Source organism: Neofelis nebulosa, chromosome 3, assembly GCF_028018385.1.
Source record: "Neofelis nebulosa isolate mNeoNeb1 chromosome 3, mNeoNeb1.pri, whole genome shotgun sequence".
NCBI classification, from domain to species: domain Eukaryota; kingdom Metazoa; phylum Chordata; class Mammalia; order Carnivora; family Felidae; genus Neofelis; species Neofelis nebulosa.
The window spans coordinates 193,871,328-193,894,683 of record NC_080784.1 but is presented as its reverse complement, the minus strand read 5'-3'; the positions used below and the strand labels follow the sequence as shown (position 1 = coordinate 193,894,683).

The following is a 23,356-nucleotide window of genomic DNA, read 5'->3' as shown; positions in this document are numbered from 1 at the left end:
ACTACCAGGACCTCATCAAAATAAAAAGCTTCTGCATAGCAAAGGAAACAATCAGCAAAACTAAAAGGCAACTGACGGAATGGGAGAAGATATTTGCAAACGACATATATGATAAAGGGTTAGTATCCAACATCTATAAAGAACTTATCAAACTCAACACCCAAAAAACAAATAATCCAGTGAAGAAATGGGCAAAAGACATGAATAGACACTTCTCCAAAGAAGACATCCAGATGGCCAACAGGCACATGAAAAGATGTTCAACACCACTCCTCATCAGGGAAATACAAATCAAAACCACAATGAGATACCACCTCACACCTGTCAGAATGGCTAACATTTACAACTCAGGCAACAAGTGTTGGCAAGGATGTGGAGAAAGAGGATCTCTTTTGCATTGTTGGTGGGAATGCAAACTGTTGCAGCCACTCTGGAAAACAGTATGGAGATTCATTAAAAAATTAATAGAACTACCCTACAACCCAGCAATTGCCCTACTAGGTATTCATCCAAGGGCTACAGGTGAGCTGTTTTGAAGGGGCACATGCAAGTAATAGAACTACCCTACAACCCAGCAATTGCCCTACTAGGTATTCATCCAAGGGCTACAGGTGAGCTGTTTTGAAGGGGCACATGCACCCCCATGTTTATAGCAGCACTGTCAACAATAGCCAAAGGATGGAAAGAGCCCAAATGTCCATCGACGGATGAATGGATAAAGATGATGTGGTGTGGGTGTGCATATATATATACATACATATACATATATATATATATATATATATATATACACACACACACACATAGGTACATGTGTATATATATATGTATGTTATGTATGTATGATGGAGTATTACTCAGCAATCAAAAAGTATGAAATCTTGCCATTTGCAACTACGTGAATGGAACTGGAGGTTATTATGCTAAGTGAAATTAGAGAAAGACAGAAATCATATGGCTTCGCTCAGATGAGGACTTTAAGAGACAAAACAGATGAACATAAGGGAAGGGAAACAAAAATAATATAAAAACAGGGAAGGGGACAAAACAGAAGAGACTCTTACATATGGAGAACAAACAGAGGGTTACTAGAGGGATTGTGGGAGGGGGAATGGGCTAAATGGGTAAGAGGCACTAAGGAATCTACTCCTGAAATCATTGTTGCAGTATATGCTAACTAATTTGGATATAAATTAAAAAAATAAAATTTTAAAAAAAGGCAGATGTTTGGTAATTAGATGTTTGCCCTATCATACAGATGGGTTACTCAGATAAAATTTACCTCTGCTAATTGCTCTTATTCTGGGAAAGACCCCCCCAGGTTAGAATCTGCTATTAGTTAAGGGAGGGACAAGAGTTTCTCTTGAGCCCACTGGGTCTAGATTGCCTTCAGCTCAAAATACTCTTCATGCCAACGTGGTCCAACTTGGAGTGGCCTGTCCTTGACCTCTACAAAGTATAGTGTCAAGAACAAGAAAAGACTCCTCAAATAGTTAAATATACAATTACCAAATAACCAAGCAACTCCACTCTATCCGAAAGAACTGAAAACAGGTACCACATAAATGCTCACAGCCCAATTTACATCAGGCAAAAGTGGACACAATCCTAATATCCACGCACAGACAGGTAAATTGTATACACCAACAATGAAAATACCATCCAGCCCCAAAAAGGAATGAAGCGCTGATACCTGCTACAACACGAACCTGGAAAACATGTGAAGTAAAAGACACCACACGCAAAAGGCTGCATATGGTATGATTCCACTCACATGAAATATCCAGAATAGGGAATTGCATAGAGTTCAGAGATCAAAAGCAGACTAGCAGTTGCCGGGGCCTGGTGGCACAGGGAATGGGGGAGTGACCGGGTTTGTTTATTTTTGAGAGTGAGAGACAGAACGAGAGGTGGAAGGGCAGAGAGAGAGGGAGACACAGGATCCGAAGCAGCTCCAGGCTCTGAGCTGTCAGCACACAGGGCTCAAACCCACGAACCATGAGCTTGTGACCTGAGCCGAAGTTGGACGCTCAACCGACTGAGCCGCCCAGGTGCCCCAAGGAGTAACTGTTTAGTGGGCATGAGGTTTAATTTTGGATGATGAACAGATTTTGGAAATAGACTGAAGTGCAGGTTAAATAATACTGGGAAAACACTAAATGCTGTTGAGTTTTTCCTTTTAAAATGCTTAATTTTTTAATATGAATTCTACCTCAATAAAAATTGTTGTAAAGAATCAAAAAGGAGGGGTGCCTGGGTTAAATGTCCAACTCTTGATTTTGGCTCAGCTCATGAGCTCAGTCTGTGGGATTAACCCCTGTGCCAGGATCCACTCCCCCTCTCTCTCTCTCCCTCTCTCCCTCTCTCTCTGTGCCCCTCCTCTGCTGGTGCTCTCTCTCGCTCTCTCTCAAAATAAATATTAAAAAAAAAAAAAAAAAAACAAATCAAAAAAGAAACCACGTAGTAAAGTCCTTTAAAAACAGCAGCCACTGGTGACTGGTCTTCTGGGCTTTGTTATGCCCCTTACTGGCAATGAGGAGAGTAAGTTCTTTCTCTGGATGTTTCCTCATCTGCACAATGGCCAGGGTGGATCAGATCACTCATTCTCCATTGGTACAGCCACTATCGGCTGCGTGGAGCACTGTTCTAAATACACAGGGCCATCCTGGCGCTCCCGGATTCTGATCTGCCCAAGCAGGAACCGTGCCCGTGTTTTTGTGGTGAAAAAGCTGATCTCAGACAGAGCCCGCCCCCTTCCCATGACCGCATCCATCAATGACTGTATTTTAAGCCACAGTTGATTACAGAAGACAACATCATAAATGAAGTGCATTTATTAGGAAGATAAACTCCAAATAACAAGTAGCTCGGAAGTACACTTGGCAACCTCACAGGACAAGATATCTTAACAGAGTCCACGGGATTTTGCTTACACCACAAAAGGAGTTTTAAGGCAGTTCAATTGGGCGGCTACAAACACGATGTGTGTGATATAAACAGAACATTCGAAACTAAGGCCCCGAACGTCCCCAGTATCAACGCATCTCTGAACTAGTCAGGTCGACAGACCCTGTTCAGGACAGAATCCAAGTCTCAAATGCAATTCAGGAGGATGCAGACCCAGAGGCTCTGCTGGATACCTCCTAAACTCGCGCAGCTAACAGACCGTCTGTGCTATTACAGGCCTCCGCCCTCATACCTTATTTCACATGAACATTTTACACTGTCCTGGGAGAACAACACACATTAGGAGAGATGACAACAGGACTTAGTATCTCATACCACAAACCAGATGACAGAAAACAAAGGACCTACACAGACACACTGAGAGAAACAACTTTTCTGGCAGGTCTCCAGCAGGCACGGAGACGAAGCTTAAAAATATGCCAGGGTGAGCTCCGTCTTTCCCTCCGTGGTTACCACCTGGATGAGGCTCCCCGAGTTCGGTCGGTTTTTCTCTATGATCCAGTCGTGGAAGGTTCTAGAACAAAGAATATAAGCTTTACATTTTCAAAGCAAAACTCTCGACAACACATGCTTATATTCACATCAGTGGCTTGGGGGTAGAGGACAGCAGCAGCAACTGTGAAAAAGCCACAGGGACACATAGCCAGGTCCCCAGTGCCCTCAGTACTCATTCCAATGTCCAAGTGGCAGCATTCGGTGAGACTTTAAGTTTGGTTTTTGCATTTTGCTTCATTGTTAGAATCCTTTACAACACAGTAATATGATTTTAAGTGATTTAAAAAAGACTGTAATTAGTTAATTCTAAGAGAAAGACACGTACATACACAATATTTTTAATTTGAACAAGTGCATGCACAAATGAGCAGGGGAGTAGCAGAGGGAGGGAGAGAATCTCAAGAAGGCTCCACACTCAACACAAAGCCTGACTCAGGGTTTGATCCCACAACACTGGGATCATGACCTGAGCCAAAATCAAGAGTCAGACGCTCAACTGAGTCACCCAGGAGGTCCAAATGTGCACAATTCTTTATACTTTCCCGTTACCTTTCCAGAAATTTAAAAGAAATTCATTCATTCTTTTTTTTTTTTTTTTAAGTAACCATTCATGGAACACCACAACAATGGGAAAAGATAGCAAAAAAAAGACTATTACAATAAAATGTGAAGTGCAGGAATGGGGGAATTAATTACGCTGCATGCAGGGAAGGAACCCTGCCTGGGAGAGTTGGGAAGGCCTCCTCTAAGAAGACAGGAATTAAAAAAGGGCACAGCAAATTCACAAGATGCAACAAGTACCTGGTAATTTTTTTTAATGTTTATTATTTTTGAGAGAGAGAAAGAGAATGACACGAGTGTGAGCAGGGGTGGGGGGAGGGGGGAGAGGGAGACACCGAATCCGAAGCAGGCTCCAGGCTCCCAGCCGTCAGCACAGAGCTCAATGCGGGGCTCAAACTCACACACCCCAAGATCATGACCTGAGCCGAAGTCGGACGCTTAACTGACTGAGCTACCCAGGTGCCCCACAAGTAGCTGATAATTTTCACACAAAACATTTACATTTGAGTACTTAGTCCCCTTGGACAACCCACCAGCTAGGACTCTGGACCTTCTTCAACTAGGAAGCACTCAGGAGTTTCTGGGATATACTTTGGTAGTGACCAGCAGCCTGCTAGACCAGAGCCGATGTTTAACTGTCAAGCCATTCAAGATTCCACTCCAAGGGCTGAACAAGCCAAGGGCAGTTATTCCATAGACCCAACAGCAAAGCACTGCTAAAACTCCTCCAAAGTCCCATCCACATTGTGACCCATCTCTGGGGCGGGGCAGGGCTTAGGGATGGCTCTGAGGGAGACCGGTCAAATGGCTGGATGTGAAGGGGAACATGCGTTACTCATGCATGTTTTAAACTGTCTTAGTTTGGGGCGCCTAGGTGGCGCAGTCGGTTAAGCGTCCGACTTCAGCCAGGTCACGATCTCGCGGTCCGGTCCATGAGTTCGAGCCCCGCGTCGGGCTCTGGGCTGATGGCTCGGAGCCTGGAGCCTGTTTCCGATTCTGTGTCTCCCTCTCTCTCTGCCCCTCCCCCGTTCATGCTCTGTCTCTCTCTGTCCCAAAAATAAATAAAAAAGTTGAAAAAAAAAATAATAAAAAAATAAACTTAGTTTGTCTTCATTAGCAGTCTGCAGTAGACAAGGGAAACACCATCATAACCACGGAGAGCAAAGGCTAACATACTCCAGACATTCAAAGTACATTTCATGCCAAACTGTCATATGAGTTTTCAAATCCCACAAAGGTGCCATGATTTCTGGAACAGAGGGTGGCTGGGACTCCACCACTTGGCACTAATTGAGAAACGTGACCCCCGATGATCCATCTAGAATCCAGGTTATAGATGCTATTGGAAATACTGGCTTTTACAAAGAAGCTCAAATGCAAAACACAATTCAAAACTTGGTAGGCAGAAGTAACTGTGGGCCTAGTTAAGACCACAGGCCCTGCGGTCACACTGCCTGGGTCAAATCCTGGCTCTGCTATGTGATCTAGGGCATGTTATTCATCCCCCTCGCCCCCCATGCCTCAAGTCCCCAAATCTTAAACAAAGATGACAGGTCCTCAGGCCTCAGTGACTTGCTATGAACATTAAATAAGATTATAGTTAGGGGCACCTGGGTGGCTCAGCTGGTTAAGCGTCTGACTCTTGATTTAGGCTCAGGTCATGATCTCACGGTTCGTGAGTTCAAGCCCTGTGTCGGGAAGTGCAGAGCCTGATTGGGATTCTCTCTCTCTCTCCCTCTTGGGATTCTCATTCTCTGTCTCCCTCTCTCTCTCTCTGCACCTCCCCCACTCTCTCTCAAAAATAAGTAAACTTAAAAAAAAAAAGATAACAGTTAAAATGGTGCATGATGGCACATAACAAGTGCTCCATAAATACTGGTTCCAAACATAAAAGTCCCAAATGCCTCTCAACTTAATTAAAATGAGATGTAATAGCAGGCCAGAAGCACATCCCAAACTTTGCAAACATCTTGTACACAGCTGTCGAAGCAGCAGACACACCGGCTCTTTGGGGTAAGGCCGTCTCCCGCATTGGGAGGGGGCAAGGACATCTTCTTCATCTCCCTGTCCCGGGGCCTAGCCCAGCACCTGGCCCACAGTGGGTGCTCAGGGAATATGTACTTACCACATGGAGGGCTGTGGGGAACTGAGATCCAGACAAACACAAAAGAGTGAGAAAGCTAACTCCTTCTCCATGATCTTCAAATGCCACCCATATCCACAAATGGGTGAATGTGATTTTAGGAACAAAGGACACTCTGTGTGGGTCTGTGGCTCAGCACTAACTCAGACACAGGAGCCCAGATGTTCCCTAGATCACCATCTGACTCCCACACTGCTGCTCCTCGTTAGCAGAGACAATGATGTTACCGGGAACAGAGGTTTACCGAGCACTTACTACGGGTCAGACATCGTGCCAAGCGCTACCACATTTAATCCTCCTGATAATTATGGATTCCATTATACAGAAGGGGAAACTGAGGCCTAGAGCAGTCAGGCCATGCTCAGGCTGGCCAGCTCAAGATTCAGGTCAGCACTGTCAACCGCTCCTGAGACTCACTCTGATGTGTCACATACCCTCCAGAGGCCTGGGAACCTCCCAAAGCCACCTGCACTGGGGAGCTAAGAGAACACAGCCTAGTCTGTAAAAGGCAGAGAGATGGGGCTGGAAGCTGCCTGTTACCGACAGTATGTCAATACTCACTCAACCAGGAACTCCAAGGGCGTCCAGGAACTGAAGTCGGCCTCGGGCATTGATTTCCTGTTCATCGGGGTATCCAGGGTAACCCTGCAGTGCACAGAGACAAGCCTGTCGTGTGTGCCTCCCTTCTGTAAGAATTATAGCCGCCCAGTCCTCCTTAGCCAGGAAAATGCAATGTGAGCCTTTGGCACCAAGGGTGGCCGCATTTACATGGGGAGATCACAGGAGGACAGACAGAGGCCAGGAAGTCCTCCACATATACAGAGATCACATCCGAGCATAATTCAGTGAAGTGCTCTGTGACTCACCCTTCAGGCAGACAGGAACAAAACAAAAGAGCCTTTTTAAAAATACAGTTTTGCCTTTTCTTAAATATAGTCTTTATTAAAGTAAACTGCTTTGCAATTTGCATCTTCTTCACTCCCTAAAACGTAGCAGACTCATTTCTCTCGACTTTTAAAGTGTAATAATAATATTTCTCTAAGTAGGGGAAAAAGCCTCATCCTTCGTTCTGGGACTGTTTCCTATGAAACCTTATGATTTTCAGCAAGAGGCTACAGAACTCAGATATGTAGGACTCTCCCAAGAACATTCAGGCCTCAGAAATCATTCAAAATAGCTGGGGGAGCAGGTCACGGAATCACAGAAGCTCACAAACAAAAGGGAGCTGGAAAGCCCTGTGCCCTAGCAGGTCCCGACGTCCCTTTTAGAACTACAGGCAAGAGACAAGCCGGTTGGTACTGGGATCCTTCCAGCAGGAAGGAACCCCACCTCCAAAGCAGCTGCCTTGTCTGGGGCCACTGACAGGGACCTTCTTCCAGGTCACAAATAGGAACGTGTCCCAGTTTCCCATATTCTCCCTCAGACACCACTGTCCCCACCTCCCCCCCACCACACACACACACACACACACACACACACACACACAAATACACACATGCAAAGACTAAAGTACAATCTCTCTTCCACTGGCCTTACAATGACTTGAAAGAATACAAATATTAAAAAGAAATGCATAGACTACTTTTAATAAGGAGGGACAGAGGGACAGATGGAGGGAAGGAAAGAAAACAAGGAAGAGGAAGACAGACAGACAGACCCATCCCACCAGCCAACCATTCTGGACAGCCTGGGACACTCTAACATCTGTAGAAGTATCTTTAGGGCCTCTGGCGAATGTGAGAAGCCAAGGTGACAGGACACACAAGTCCCTGGTGAAGAGCTACTCAAATGTTAAGTCCTGGCAGCGAGGCAGAGGCGGGGAGTGAGCGGGGAGCCCCGACCACTTACGGGAGCACGGCGATGGCCGCAGAGCCGGAGGGCATGCCGCTGTTCTTTCCGGCGAGGCTCTGGCAGAGCTGATGAACAGCACCCTTGGCCATGCCGTAGCCAATCATCCCTGGGGAGGGGGGAGAAAACAGTTCAGTGACCAGTGGCCACCACCAGTGTGTCCAGAGAACCCCATGCCGGGCTGGGAAGAAGAGAAGGATGGACACCTGTGGAGAGAAAGTGAAAGGGACATAGTATTCAAGGGCACCTACTATTCACCTGGCAGTTGACATTTACCATAAAAAACATGAGGTTCATCTTATTTTTACTGCTGAGCAAACAGGGAGGCACCGTCAGGGTGAGTAACGTGCCCTGGCTCACACGCAGACTTGCACCGAGGCTAGAGGCCAGGCAAGAGCTGCGTCTAAACCCTCAGGTCGGTAACTTGTGGGTGAGATGGAGCACTCATCCGGAATGCACGCTGCCCAAGTTCAAATCCCAGTTCTTCCACTTACCACGACAGAAATCCCAGGCAAGTTCTCAAAACCTTTCTAAGCTTGGGTTACCCCATCTGTAAAATGGGGATAAAGTACTTAATTGTGGGCTCAGCACAGGGTAGGTGCTCCCTAAATGTTTCCCATCAAATTAACAGAAGTAATGTGTCCTGGAGTCCCACATGCTGTTTAAAGTATACGATTGAGCAATTTTCACGTGAGTATACATGCTACCTATTAATTTTCCTTTCCTCCCACTGGCCAATCAATGTTTGCTGACTGAATGAAGAAGCAAGGCATGTCTTTTTTTTTTTTTTTTTTTTTTTAATTTTTTTTTTTTTCCAACGTTTTTATTTTTGGACAGGGAGAGACACAGCATGAACGGGGGAGGGGCAGAGAGAGAGGGAGACACAGAATCGGAAACAGGCTCCAGGCTCCGAGCCATCAGCCCAGAGCCTGACACGGGGCTCAAACTCACGGACCGCGAGATCGTGACCTGGCTGAAGTCGGACGCTTAACCGACTGCGCCACCCAGGCGCCCCAAGGCATGTCTTTTACTAGGACCAGTTTCTATGTCCCCCACAGCACCCAGCTGTGGATTCTCACTGACCAACAACAAAGAAGCATGGTTAGTTGTTGCAGACACCTCTCCTCCTCCTGAAAACCACTGTTCCTTTCGGAGCTCAGCAGCCTCCTTTAAAAAAAAAAAAAAAAAAAAAAAAACCCAGCGCACATGCTGTTCAAAGTGTAACAGATGAAGAGGCCTCAAAGGTCCAGGGGGAGGTGGGGATCACAGCCCAGCCGAGGAACCAATCACTAACCTCTTCAACAGCCACCCTGAATTGCAAAAGAGGGTCAAGGTCTCAAACAGTTATTTAGAAGCATAAGAAGGTTTCACCATCTCTGGCTTCTCTGTTTAATCAGGGGCAGGAGGCCAACAGTGATATAAAGATTTACCTCTGCACGACTGAAATAAACCAATGCACAAATCTTATTCATCCAGCCCCAGTCCCCAGCAGACACCCAGGGACCCCTCTTCATTCTATTCAAACAATATGATGCAGAAAGAAACAAGCAACCAGCAACAAGCTACCGGCATCCCTAATGGTTTGATTCCGCAGGATTCTACATGATGTTGGTAAGAGGGTCATTTGCAAAATGCAAAAACAAACAACAAAAAAAGCATTCATTAAAAAGATAAACACTTTTCCTCCCAATATAAAATGATCAATGTAGTCCCTAAGGGCTGATTCCCAAACACAGCACAGATCCCTAAGTGGTCAACAAGTGATTGCCATCAATTCTGATAGTTTATCGTCCAAGAGACAGGAGACAGTCTATAAATAACAAGCCTGAACACAGGAGCGTGGGGTTTTCTGAGTACCTTCCCAAGTGAACACTTTCCAGTTTTGAACAACCCTTCTTGTGATGATGGACCACTAAGCCCGTCTGTCATTTGTTTCTGGACTATATACATAGATTTCCCTAGATGACTCCGGGATCGGAATCGAAGTTAAAACATTTCATGACCCAAATAAATTTAACAACATCTAACTAAGAACTTAAAGATGAACAAGCTTATTAACATCTAAAGCAGAAATAGTTGGGTTTTTTAAAGTCTGGAATAAATAACAAAAGTTCACATTTACTACTGACTCTATAATCTTTCTAAACCATTAAGAGATTTGCAAGTCACAACCACCATATAGAGGAGGCAGTATTATTTATCCCCATTTTACAGATGGCAAAACTGATGCTCAGAGAAGTTAAGTAATTTGCCAAATATTACACAGTAAGTGGCAAAACCACGACAGAAAACCAACCTGGGTAGTTCTAGAACCTCCCTTTTTTTATATATAAGTTTATTTTGAGAGAGAGACAGCGAGCATGAGCGTGGGAGGAGCAGAGAGAAAGAATCCAAAGCAAGCTTCGTGCTGCCAGCACAGAGCCCAATGTGGGGCTCAATTTCACGAACCATGAGATTATGACCTCAGAGGAAATCAAGAGTCAGACCCTCAACCAAGTCACCCAGGTGCCCCCAGAACCTGCAGTCTTAACCAGTATCCAAAACTATAAATAAAAAAGATATTTAAAGACCAAAACAAAGAAAAAGACTATTTCATCCTTTAGAAAAATTAGTCTTCTGGTTGTAAGGTTTTCTTTTTTAAATGTCAAGCCATTACTCACTTTTCTATTCACTTTCTACTGGCTCTGCCCTATGTCACCTTTGATAAAAACCAGATCTCAACCAAACCAACATCGAACATTTACACAGCTTTAATTATTGGAATAGCCATGGGCCTGTAAGATCACATGCTCTGGGAAATCTAATGAGAAAGTGAGTGGCAGGAAATTGTTAATTTATTAAGAGGACTCATAGTTCAGTGACTTACATTAAAATTGAAAAGGCGTTCCAGATCTCTACCACTTACTAAAGAGACCCCAAAAAAATTCCCCTCCTTTCTTTTTAACGTTTATTTATTTTTTAGAGAGAGAGAGGGTGCGCGTGAGTGGGGGAGGGGCAGAAAAAGAGGGAGACAGAGGATCCGAAGCGGGCTCTGCGCGGGCAGCAGAAAACCCATGTGGGGCTTGAACTCATGACCATGAGATCAAGATTCGAGGCGAAGTCAGTTGCTTAACCAGCTGAGCCACTCAGGCACCCCATCCCCTCCTTTTTTTAAAGAAGAGTTTACTTAGGTGGTCGACGTAGACACTTTCCCCTCCCTGTGCTGTCTCCAACCCCACTTAAATTTCGTTAGCCTCATTCCAAAGGGAGTGCTACGGGTTGAATCGTATCCCCCCTCCCACTCCCAAATTCATGAGTTGACGTCCTAAACTTCAGTATCTCAGAAGGTGATTGTATTTGGAGACAGGGTCTTTAAAGAGGTAATTAAGTTAAAATGAGGTCTTTAGAGCGGGCCCTAATGCAATCTGACTGGTCTCCTTACAAGACAAGGACATCAGGACACAGACACATGCAGAGGGACATCCATGTGAGGACACAGGGAGAAGACGGCCATCTGCAAGCCAAGCAGAGAGGCTCCAGAAGAAACCAAACCTTCCCACACCTTGATCTCAGACTTTCCAGCCTCCAGGAACTGTGAGAAAATAAATTTGTGTTTAAGCCCTACAAACCATGGTCTGTTTTCATGACAGTCTCCCAGGAAATACACGGAATAAAAATGCAAAGGAAATCACGGTTCTGTTCTGATGCAGCAGAAAAAGCACACAATTCAGAAATGATCAGGGTTTTGGTTCAAAGTGTAATTACAGCGTACTTATTACATAATGACAAGGTCCTGAACCTAAGTTCTAGTTCGCTTCCCTGTAAATGAAAAAGGTAGTAACAGTCCACCGCAGGATTAAATGAGAATATATGTGAAAGGAAAGAGCAACTATGAGAAGACTCGGCAAGTGCTGGGCATTGCATATACATCGACGCCTCTCATGCCTCACAGTTACGCTTCAGGGAGGTGTTACTGCCATTTACGATCAAAGAAACTAGAGCAGAATTTGGCCAAAGACCTCAAATAATCTGTTCAAAGCCACTCAGCTAAAGTGAAGAATCCACAGCCAGCTCTCTTACCGAAAGCCCCACCATTTCCAGGGGCTGAGCTGCTTCTCAGGGACACACGAACACAGGGTGATGAAGATACAACTTATTTATTAACTGATTAGTATCCACCTCCTCACCATTCATGCCCTGGGTGGATCCCAGATGAATGGAGTGGTGGGAGTCCCAGATTACAGGACTCTGCACCCACCATGCACATGAAGACAATGCAAACAGAAGGGGGCAGAGTCCTACCCCTAAAAAAAGCCAGGAAGCACACTCCACCCAGCTGTAAAGCCTCCTGGAGGCTAAAGGGCTCCCAGGTCCCTCACCTAAGGAAGCATCCAGCAGCCCAGGGGGCGAGGGCAAGCGCTCCCATTTCACACACTGGGAAACGAAGGCCTACCGGGAGTCCCGTCCAGGGCGGCCTTGGCACCAGCCAAGGTGAGGAGGCCTCCTTCTTTGAGGTGCCTGGTGGCCAGGTGGCTGGAGATGATCGACGTCCACATGCTCTGCTTCCACATCAGGTCACAGTTTTTAAAGAGAGCTGAATGAGAAAACAACATGTGAGCTGAGCATTCGCAGGGAAGAGACTGAAAGGTAAGCTCCACTCACGGCGTCCCATGAGGAGGCGTTGACAGCCACTCCTGCTCTCTCAGTCCCTGACTACAAGGTCCAGTACAAAACAGCACAGGGCCGTGGTCAGAGAGACCTGGGTTCGAATCCAGGCCATGTGACTACCCGAGTCTCAAGTTTCCTCACCTGTAAAGTGGTTAAAATTTTAGCCAATAAATGAGGACTGTTAACAAATAGGCTGAACTGGCTTTAACTCAGAAATTGTTCTACTTTATGAAGGACAGTAGATTTGTAATAAGAACCTATACGTCTAAGTCAAGTTTTACCTGTGATCAATCTGAGGCACTTATACTGCATGGACATAAAGAGGGTTCTCATAGAGCTACATTTTTTTATGGCTGAAAGTTGAATGCCAGCTTTAAAGACTCTTTAGAAGAAAGCTGCTCAGACAATCATTTCATGCTTATTTTAATCCTCTGACCTTGCCCAAGACATGGTGGGGAATAAGCGGTAACGTGATCCCATCACCAGCTGGGCAAGACACCCAGAATCCAGAAAACAATCCCTCCTGATACCAGAGGAGGGGTCTTCAGTAAGTGATAACCAAGGTATTACATTTCCCGGCTACAAAGAACTAGACAAAAACAAAAGTATGGATCCACATTTATCAATTCTTGTTCCCGAAAGACACAGAAGGCCATCGGAGTGTTCCGCCAACCCGATCACCCCACAAAACACCAATTTTATATTTAACTGATTTCACAGAATATCAATTCCTTTTTAAAGAGCTTTGACTTTGTGGGTTCAAGCCCCGCGTCGGGCTCGACACTGACAGCTCAGGGCCTGGGGCCTGCTTCAGATTCTATGTCTCCCTCTCTCTCTGCCTCTCCCCTACTCATGCTGTCTCTCTCTCAAAAATAAATAAATATTTTAAAAATTAAAAAAAAGAGCTTTGAATGATAAACATAGAAGGAATAACAAAATTTAAAAACTGCTGACTCAGGCAGAGATTATCAACGGAGGCTTAAAACCAATAGGTTTGGGGAATTTGAGACCCTCAAGGTGCTTAAAAATAGGATACTCACACGTGATGCCAAAGTAGCATCCCACGGATCACTTACTAACCGCAAACAGAAAAACGTACCGTTACGATGGAAGTCTGCCGCTACCACCCTAATCAAGCACCGTTTGGCATCACTATGGATCGGTACGGTGATCTGACAGGGTAAGTGTCCCCACATGATGTCACAGGAAGCACACATCACTCAAGAGGAACTCTCGCCTCCAAAACATTCAACTCGAATCTAATTAAGTCTCTAGACCTAAATTCTAGTTCACAAGAAATACCATGGACAGAGGAACAGGTAAATGACACCTTACAGAAATGGCTGGACAAATTCGGTCTGTGGAACTTTCTCTGGGAAAAGTGCCCTGTCTACCACCGAGTCTATCACAGAAGAAAAAAGTAATTCTAGATTAAGAGACTAAAAATAACAACAAAATGCAATGCACAAATCCTGACTGGAAAATACATTTAGGCAGGAAAAAACTATAAAAGATTTGGAATAAACTGGAGAATTCGAATACAGGCTGAGTTTTATTAATCTTATAGAATTATTATTAATTTTCTTAGGTATGGTCACAGTATTAAGATAACGTAGGAGAATGAGTTTACTCCCTGAAGATATATGCAGAAGTGTGTTGAAATTCTTACTTTCAGATAGTTAACAAAAAAATACACACGCAGAATACATATGCACAAGAAAACAAGAAAGCACACATATGGCAAATGTTAATACCTGAATTTAGAGAGCACAGGGTGTTCAATGAACTGTTCTTCCAATTTTTCTGTATGTTAGAAAATTTTCATAATAAATATTGAAAAACATACTCAGCTTTAATAAATGCTCAATTTTTAGTCCTTTTTTTTGGAAATTTATTTGAGAAAGAGAAAGAGAATAGGTGCACACGCGGGTTTGAGGAGAGAGAGAGAGTGAGAAAGAATCCTAAGCAGGCTCCGTGCTGTCAGCCCAGAGCCCCAAGAGGGGCTCCGCCTCACAAACCATGAGATGGTGACCTGAGCTGCAATCAAAAGACAGATGCTTGACAGACTGAGCCACCCAGGTGCTCCTTGAGTCCTTCCGACTTTCAGAATGATCTATTTCATACACATCCCCCATTTCCCACCCAGTAATAGGCCCTGAAAGACTGGGATGGAAACAATACTTATTCCATTCTGCTTCTACTTCAAACTTCAAACTTAACGTCCCTCTCTCGTAACCCCCGTTATGGAAGTGTTTTCTTCATCCGTCAAATGGGATGTTAATCCCTACTGCACAGACCTACCAAAGGTTCTGGGAGAAATACAGAAAAACCTGTCTTTGCCAGCTGGACAAAATGCAGAGCAGAATGAATGATTCACTGAGAAAAGGACTCACACTTGGATTTGGCATTGCCTCCGGCCCATCCTCCAGCCACACAAAGGATTGCGTCCACCTTCTCTTCACCCAAGAGCTTTCCGACCTCAGCTGTCACCTTAAACAAAAGGGACAAAAAAGGTGCAATAAGCAGTCAGGTAAACCCAAACAGACTAATGTCCTTACAGATGCCTCAGTTTATTTTTCACTCATTTTGAAGTCAGTTACCAGTACCTGGCAATTAACCCTTTGAAGATTAGAGGAAGGACCAATCTACAGTAAGCATCTTAGACAGTGAAACCCAACTACATTTCAATGTGATTTTTAGAAAGCCATCTAGAGTCTTCTTTTGGAATGGTTAAGACAGTAGCACCCCTGGAAGAGAGCAATGAATAAAGAAAAGCAGGAAAAGGTTTTTAAAAAATCACCGAGAGGGGCGCCTGGGTGGCGCAGTCGGTTAAGCGTCCGACTTCAGCCAGGTCACAATCTCACGGTCCGTGAGTTCGAGCCCCGCGTCAGGCTCTGGGCTGATGGCTCGGAGCCTGGAGCCTGTTTCCGATTCTGTGTCTCCCTCTCTCTCTGCCCCTCCCCCGTTCATGCTCTGTGTCTCTCTGTCCCAAAAATAAATTAAAAAACGTTGAAAAAAAAAAATTAAAAAAAAAAAAAAATCACCGAGAGCTTCAATGCCCACAGCTAACCTTCCGGTCTATTTCTTTCCAGACTTTCTTCACACATCACAGAATTGCAATCTGAGATAATCTATTCTTTTCTACCCTCATTACAAACATCCCTTTAACTGCAACTCCAAACCATAAGTGCCAACAGGAAATATTTTTAAAAAGAGCAACAAAAAATAGTCAACTATACTTCATGTAAAAAAAAATATAGTCAATGGCAAAATGTTAGTAAATACCAGGTACATGGGTGATCATTTCTCTTTACTTCTGTTTGAAATTTTTTAAATGTTGAAAATACATACATGTAATTTTGTTACAATTTTTTAAAACAAAAATCTGGCGAGACAGGCAAGTCTGGCCATTGACCGCTTTCACATTTCTCCAGAATGGCTGAGACGACTTAACCCAAGACCGTGTATCTTTGCCTATGGTAACAGTTAGTTTCCCCAGCAATTTCTGAAGCCTCACATCACTCCTTCAAAGAGAACGCTTTGGCAATGGAAACCAATCTTTCATCTCCCTACACCCCATACCTACATCTTTCCTTTTAAGAAATTCCTGAACTTCTGAATTCTTAAACCAAGTCCTGTTACCGAGAGCCCAGATCCCAGCTGCCAGTGTTGGCTATCTCCCAATGTCCATATGCACACACAACCTTGTACATGCTCATCTTTTCAGGGAAACATGGAGCCGGAGAAACGAAGCACCTGTTTGACTTTTACAACATCTATGCCTTTAACTCCTTCCCCTTAAATTTTGCTCTCTGCCCAATCGTTTTCCATAGACTTAATGCCTTTCTCATGTCTTCATCTCCTGTCTCTAGTGAATCTCATGCCTAGGGGGCCAATTTTACATGGGTTAGGATTAAATGTCCTCTTCTGAAGCCTTAAAAACAAACACTGGATGTCATGCTGTTTATCCAAACTCTGAATTGGGTGACTGGGGGGTTAGGGAGGGTTAAACGTTCTAAAATCTGAACTTGTAATAACTAAGGCATTTCTCCATCTTTGTCTTTAAAATGCACTGTTAAGTCTCACACGCAGGCAATTTCAAAAACACACACGGCATCGGAAAGCTGCAATTAACAGGAGCAGAAGAGCCAGTGACAGACACTGATCACAGAGAACCACAGCCAGAAGAGCCGCCGCCCAGGTGCCCCACAAACTCCCCATTTCTAAAAGGGAGATCAGTCAGAAACGTTTTGCAAGTGTTACAGAAGCGAAGCAAGTTGATGTGAATAAGCACTCAGGACGATGCCTGACACAAAACTATGCCTTGTTGGGTTTTATTATTAAGCCCATTAAGGCGAATAAGTAATCATTAAGTACAGGAAACATTAGGATCAGATTAAGTAAAAACAACAAAAATCTATATTCTGGAAAAAGTCAGCTAGCTTTTTATATTCTAACCTCTGTGAAACCGATGCTTTAGACAGAGTGAGTGAGCAGGAGAGTATCCTCAGTATAGGCTTTTTTCTTTCTTTTTTGTATTTTTGGACTTATACACACATATGTTTGGAGAAATGGACTGGAAGGAAATACTACAAAACATTATGGGACTAAAAATGACTTCCCCGTTCTTTTTGCTTAATTGTATTTTCTACATCATACATGTATCACCTTTAAAATTTAAAATATTCTTGGGACACCTGGGTGGCTCAGTTGGTTAAGCATCCAACTCTTGGTCTCAGCTCAGGTCATGATCTCACAGTTCATGGGTCTGAGCCCCACATCGGGCTCCGTGCTGACAGTGTGAAGCTTGCTTGGGATTCTCTCTCCCCCTCTCTCTGCCTCTCCACTGTTCACATGCTCGCTCTCGCTCTGGCTCGCTCTCTCTCAAAATAAATAAATAAACTTTAGAAAAAATTTTAAAACATAGCTAGGACCATTAAACATCAGACCCTCAGTAGTGTTCATATTACTAGGGAGAATGTAACTAAACAAAAAGCAGACTGTGAGCTTACTGAAGTTGTTAGTTAAGTCTCTTATTAGGAAATCCCATGCTCTCTACTCCACCACGAGCTAGCTTTTTGGCCATGTCACTTAGTGTCTCATCTCCTAAGCTATAAAATGGGTCTACCCCCACCTACCCGCCTGCCTCACTGAGTGCTTGCCTGTAAAAGTACGTCACATCACACAAAGAATAATGCGGAGATTTCCTTGGGAACATGGGCTGCAGCACTGACATGAGAACCACAGAGAGCACAGTCCCCCGTGCAGCTTATGGGAACGGCTCTTCCAGAAAAGTCGGCCCATGTAAGAGCATCTCTGATATTTATACCAACATGGCCATCAAACTGTCACTGTCCTTCTGGGCATCACAGGGAGAAACAGGGGTATTTCACAGTTTACTTTATGTATTTATTGGACTTCTTGTTTTACAATAAACATATCATTGTATAATTAAAATTACCCTGTTTTGTTAGGGTTCATGCTTTGAACTAGGGAGCTCCACTTTTTAGAATGCATCCTAAATAATCAGAGATAGAGACAAAGATGTTCAGCACAGGATTCCTGATAATGGCAAAAAAGAAAAACTGCAAGCCATTTCAACGTTCAGGAAGTAGAAACTAAAGAAATTAAAAAATACATGCTGACACAGAGGGGTTTTTTCAAGTGATCTGAGAAGTATTTAAATTAAGTATTAAGTTAAAAAAAAAAGTTGGCCATAAAATATAAAATACAAGATTATCTCAACTTACAAAACTAAAAACATATAGGATACATAGGAAAGACAAGAAAATGGGCCAAAATGTGAACAGTGAGCTAAAGAAATGGACTATGCGTAATTTATCCTCTTTATATTTTTTTCACTTTTTCCAAATTTCCCCCAATGAGCACAAATGGCTTTCATAAACAGAAAGCACTAACTGGAGGGGAGGAAAAAAAAAAAAAAAAAAATGCATTACCAGAGGAAACTGCTCCCCAGGGTTTCCCTACCACAATGCTCGGTGGGTCTTTTTCTGGAATTACCTGGTCGGCCTGCTCCGTAAATGAGTCCGTCATTCTAACCACGACACTAGCACTAGCCTCTTCATTCTCCACCACGTCGATGCTGGCAACCCACTGGAGTGAAAGAGAAAACAGCTTTGGTCAAGAGACAATTAGTTGTTTTTCCAGAAAGATCCACACTCAGAAATGGGGGCAGTGTAGACAGAGGAGAGGCTTAAATGAAAACCCACCAGAGATAGAGAACAAGCTGAAGGCTGATGCGGGGTGGAGGAGAGGGGAAAGTGGGTGATGGGCACTGAGGAGGGCACTTGTTGGGATGAGCACTGGGTATTGTATGGAAACCAATTTGACAATATATTTTAAAACAACAACAACACCAGAGAAAGAATCTCACTACTGACCTCTCATGCTCCTTACACACATTTGGCTTCAGCCAGTCCACTCCTTACTGAGCCCCAGCCTAGCCCATCTGCCCCCAAACACCTCACCTTCCTCCTCCACTCTCACCTCTTAAGGCAAACCCTACACTTCCAGCGACCCCTCGACCGGAGCAAAAAAGCAAAACAGCTTTTTGTAAAGGGCCAGAAAGTAAATACTTTAGGCTGGCCATATGGTCTGTGTTGCACCTACTCAAATCTGCTGTTGTGATGGCAGAGCACCCCAGACAATATAAATAAATGAAGGAGTGTGCCTACATCCAATAAAACTTCAGGCACTAAAACTCCAGAGATGTGAATTTCATGTAAGTTTCACATGGTACAAAATTCTATTTTTTTTTATTTTTTCCCCAACCATTTAAAAATGTGAAACCATTCTTAGTCCTTGGGTTGTACAAAAACAGACAACAGGCCTAGTCTTCCCGGGAGGACTAAAGTTTTCAGACCCCTGCCCTAGAGCACAGAGGGATGGCTTTGGGTTTGGGAATCAGACCAAAGTTTGAATCCTGGCCCTGCAAGACAGTGGCTTTCTCATAGAGGTTAACAATTAACACGATTAATGTGAAAATTCACTGAAATGGAGCATGCTACAGCTCCTGGCACAGGTGACACACAGTTCCTACTAAGAAAGTTCCAGGGCCCTGAGGTTCACAGGACCCAGAGATATATAGCTCTACCACAAGCTATGAAGAACAGAGCATCCATTTAAGAACACTCACTACTTCTTTGTCACCAGCCACGGGGGGTACAGACACAAAGAAAAGGTTGTATCCCAGTCCCTCCCAGAGCTCCTAGAAATGTAGGGGTGGGGACGGGGGAGACAGAGTCCAAGGTAAATCAGCTTGTCAGATTCTGCCAAGTCAGAAATAAACCAAAGTGGCCCCAACAGGGGGAAGTGCCCCTACCGGGGAAAGGCACAGCTCTCACATCTGTAACACATGGATACCAACAGGATTCACTAAATTCAAGTTTGGGGAAGAGTAAATGAAATTAATAAGAGTACGTGAGAACACAGTGCCTAGCCAACACTCCTAATAACACTGTCACCCCCATCCACCTCCACAGACCCTGGAAGATGCCTCAAATAGTCTTCCAAGTTGAGTAAAAAGACAGTGGTGTGCTTAGAATCCATTAAAAGTCCTATACCAGATGCTGAGCCAAAAGAAAATCCTGGAACCCTTTCTTCCTGGTCCCGGGGCTACCCTGGCCCAGGCTGCTGCTACAAACTAAAACCCCGAGGCAAAACTCCCCAGAGCTCCAGCACATTTTGTGCAAGTGACAGCTGCAGGGAGGAGACAGAGGGCGGAGTCCCCACCAGAAAAGCACTGAGCCCTCCAGAGCTGCTGGGGTCAGAGTCCCTGGCCAAACGTCAGCTCCGCTCCTACCAGCCCCCTACAAGAAGCAATACCCGATTATGCAAAGTAGTTCAAATAGTCTTTCCAAAACAAAGAAGCCACCAGCATTGGTGGGACTGAGCCTTCCAACAATCAGGTGCAAAGCTGGCTGAAGGAACCGGGGTAATTATAGTAATACTAATAGCTAACAATTAAACAGCTTTTACCACAAGTCAGATACTTTATAAGCACACCAATGATCTCATTCAATTCGCACAAGCCCCTAAGGGGTAAATACTAGTAATATCCTCATTTTTAAAGACGGGAAAACTGAGGTTCGCGGGCTTTAACCGATCAGTTAACGACTAGTAACCCGTGCCACGCAGTCTAATTCCAGAGCCTTCCTTCTCATTGTTTCTCCATGTACCCTCAAGCCCGCTCCTCTTTATTCCCCTCTGGAATTCTCTCCGAAGCCATTCCAGACTTTCTGGGCCTGGCAGAGCGGGCAGCCCCATCCCCCACCTCCTTGCAGAGCAAAGGCCCCGCACCTAGGATGCGGCGTAGGCACGCACTCGTAGCCAGGAACAGAGCAGTAGACCTGTGCACGCACGTGCAAGCACTCACGTCTGGCCTGTACAGGGGCCCCGGACTTTAACCAGACTGCCCTCCAGGGCCGCACCGGTAAGCCCCTCCGCTCCCCAGTCACCAGCGTACCCGCCCGCCACCCAACCCGAAGGTGCCGCAAAGCCCCGCGGAGACCCAGCAGAATTACCCAGTTGCGGGCCCGGAACGCCTGCACGCATCGGGAGCCCAGCGCGCCCCTCCCGCCGTACACCAGCACCCGGCGCGCCTCTCCAGCGACCGCCGCCATCCCGCTCCGCCTCCCGCTCGGCTCCCGAAGCTCCGAATGCCCGGAGCCCGAACGCGGCGCCCCGGCTCGTCCGGCCCCGCCCCGGCCAGCCCACCCACCGGGCCAAGAGGAACCGCGCGGCCGCCGAGCCCGAGCCGCGCCCGCTGCTGCCCCCTAGCGCGCGGCCACGCACCTGACAGCCTGAGGGTGCGCAAGCCGCGCCCCGCCGCCCGCCGGCCTGTAGGTGCTGGGCCCCCGGGGCGTGCAGAGCGCAAGGGTGGAGAACAGGTGTGCGCGCGTGTGGGTGGCGCCCGCCCTCACGAGGCTGAGTTCTGTGGGGGAGACAGGACAAACCACGTATGTGTTTTAACCTTTAAATAAGAGTGAAGGCTCTGAAGCCCCATGCCTGGCCCCGTATTTAATAGGTTTGTAGCACTAAGCAACTTGCTTAACCGCTCTGTGCCTCAGTCTCCTCTCGGTAAAATGGGAATACTAATAGTCTGTCCTCCTAGCGTTTTGGAAAGGATTTTAAAGGATAATACTAGAGTTCTGAGAGCAGTGCGTGGCTAGTAATAGGAGCTCTCAATAAATGCAGACTGAGCATTATTAATATTGTTTTTGCCGCTACTTTTGTTACAATTCGCTGGACTTCTTAGAGATTGTGAATTTCAGTGCTCTTCCATTTTGGAGGTGGGGATATTTAAATATCTATTTGGGGCCGTATTTGAAAATTAAAAATTGCCAAAACGGTACAAAAATTATAGTATACTATGTTTTAAATGTCGAACACTTCACAAATTAATGCTTTTAAAACAAACCCAAAAAAACTACGAAAATTATTACAACAGTTCAAAAAAATATGAGTACATTTGACACAACAGGACTTTAAGGGTCTGGTAGAGACACAGCTGAAGATGTGAAGTCCTATAACACTGTCCTTGGACCTCTGTAACTGTTTGTAAGCCCCCATTTGATGAGCATGTTGAAGGTCCACAATTAAGCGCCACCAAATGGTAACAACTGTCCCCACTGACAGAGCCTAGCATTTTCTTTCTTGTAAATTAGTGACTTCTGTCCATGGAATGTGCCCCTAATACAGAGTTTCTCATTCGCAGCACTATCAGTTTTGTGGGGGCAAAGGGGAGGGCTGTACTGTGCATTGCAGGATGTTTATAACATCTCTGGCCTCCACCTCCTAGATGCCAGTAGAGGCCTCCCCGCCCCTCCAGTCATCACAATAAAAAGTATCTCCAAATCTTGCTACGTGTCCCCTGAGAGTGTTTCAGAAAAACCCAAGTTCAGCTGCCCTTCACTGGAAAAGAGACAGAGTTTTGATTGGAAAAGAATATGAGTTTTATTCGGGAGGCTGGCCACCTGGGGAGAAGGTAGACTCCTGTCCAAAAACCAACTCCAGGGTTTTTGTCTGGCGCAAAGACTTTTGAGGAACTTTAGGTCAGTTACTCAGTAAAAGGGGAGCACAGTGGTCTGTAACACTTCTTGATTGTGTGCAGACATTTATCTCTGTTATCTCTTGGAGGTTGATATTTGTTGGTGCCCCAGGAGAAAGGTTGTGTGAGAGGCTTTGGTTCTTCCTAGGAAACAATGCATTGTTGTGCCCAGAATTCGTGATCCCAAAGACCACTAGGGAGCCGAGTCCGATGCAAAAGCAAAGAGCCTTTATTCGAGCTAGCTCGAGCTCAATCCTCTACCTGCACCGACGCAGCGGTGAGATACCAGGGAAAGAGAGCAAGTTTCAAAAGGACAAAGGTTTTATTGGGGCCTAGGGGCAGTTGGTGAGGTAATGGCTATGGCCTCAGCCGATTGGTTGGGGAAGGGTCCTGGGGAAGGTCCTGTTAGGCAGGTGAGGGGGGGGTTACTCAAGGGGAGGAGGTGTGGTCAAGGTGAAGGACACAGAACAAGATGGAGTCGGCGGGCGTAGGCCCGCCCTTTCAGCATGATCTGTAGATATACAGAGAAAAGTTTAGTTAACCCGTCACTCAGGTTAAAGGTGCTTGCTAAGACTTTAAAGACTACTAAGTTGGCTGGAGGGGCCAAGGCGGGGGCCTTAAAGGGG

The 23,356-nt window shown here is 45.3% G+C and overlaps 1 protein-coding gene across 1 annotated transcript; it reads right to left on the bottom strand.

Annotated features, from left to right (window-relative positions):
- Positions 1 to 2,819: 2,819 nt before the first annotated feature.
- Positions 2,820 to 21,364, bottom strand: QDPR (quinoid dihydropteridine reductase). The gene is made up of 7 exons (XM_058723014.1): positions 21,205 to 21,364; positions 18,683 to 18,775; positions 15,055 to 15,151; positions 12,447 to 12,587; positions 8,015 to 8,123; positions 6,728 to 6,811; positions 2,820 to 3,481 (listed from the first exon to the last, which is right to left on the bottom strand). The coding sequence occupies exons 1-7, from the start codon at positions 21,301 to 21,303 to the stop codon at positions 3,376 to 3,378; spliced, it is 729 nt and encodes a 242-aa protein (XP_058578997.1). The 5' UTR covers positions 21,304 to 21,364; the 3' UTR covers positions 2,820 to 3,375.
- Between the last annotated feature and the right edge of the window lie 1,992 nt (positions 21,365 to 23,356).

What these genes read in the sequence shown, in the direction of transcription:
- QDPR (XM_058723014.1), bottom strand. Translation starts at nt 21,303, where the DNA reads ATGGCGGCGGTCGCTGGAGAGGCGCGCCGGGTGCTGGTGTACGGCGGG. An exon ending in CGTTCCGGGCCCGCAACTGG is followed by an intron (nt 18,776 to 21,204) that starts GTAATTCTGCTG and finishes CTTTCACTCCAG; the next exon opens with TGGGTTGCCAGCATCGACGT. An exon ending in AGGCAATGCCAAATCCAAGT is followed by an intron (nt 12,588 to 15,054) that starts GTGAGTCCTTTT and finishes TTTCTCATTCAG; the next exon opens with CTCTCTTTAAAAACTGTGAC.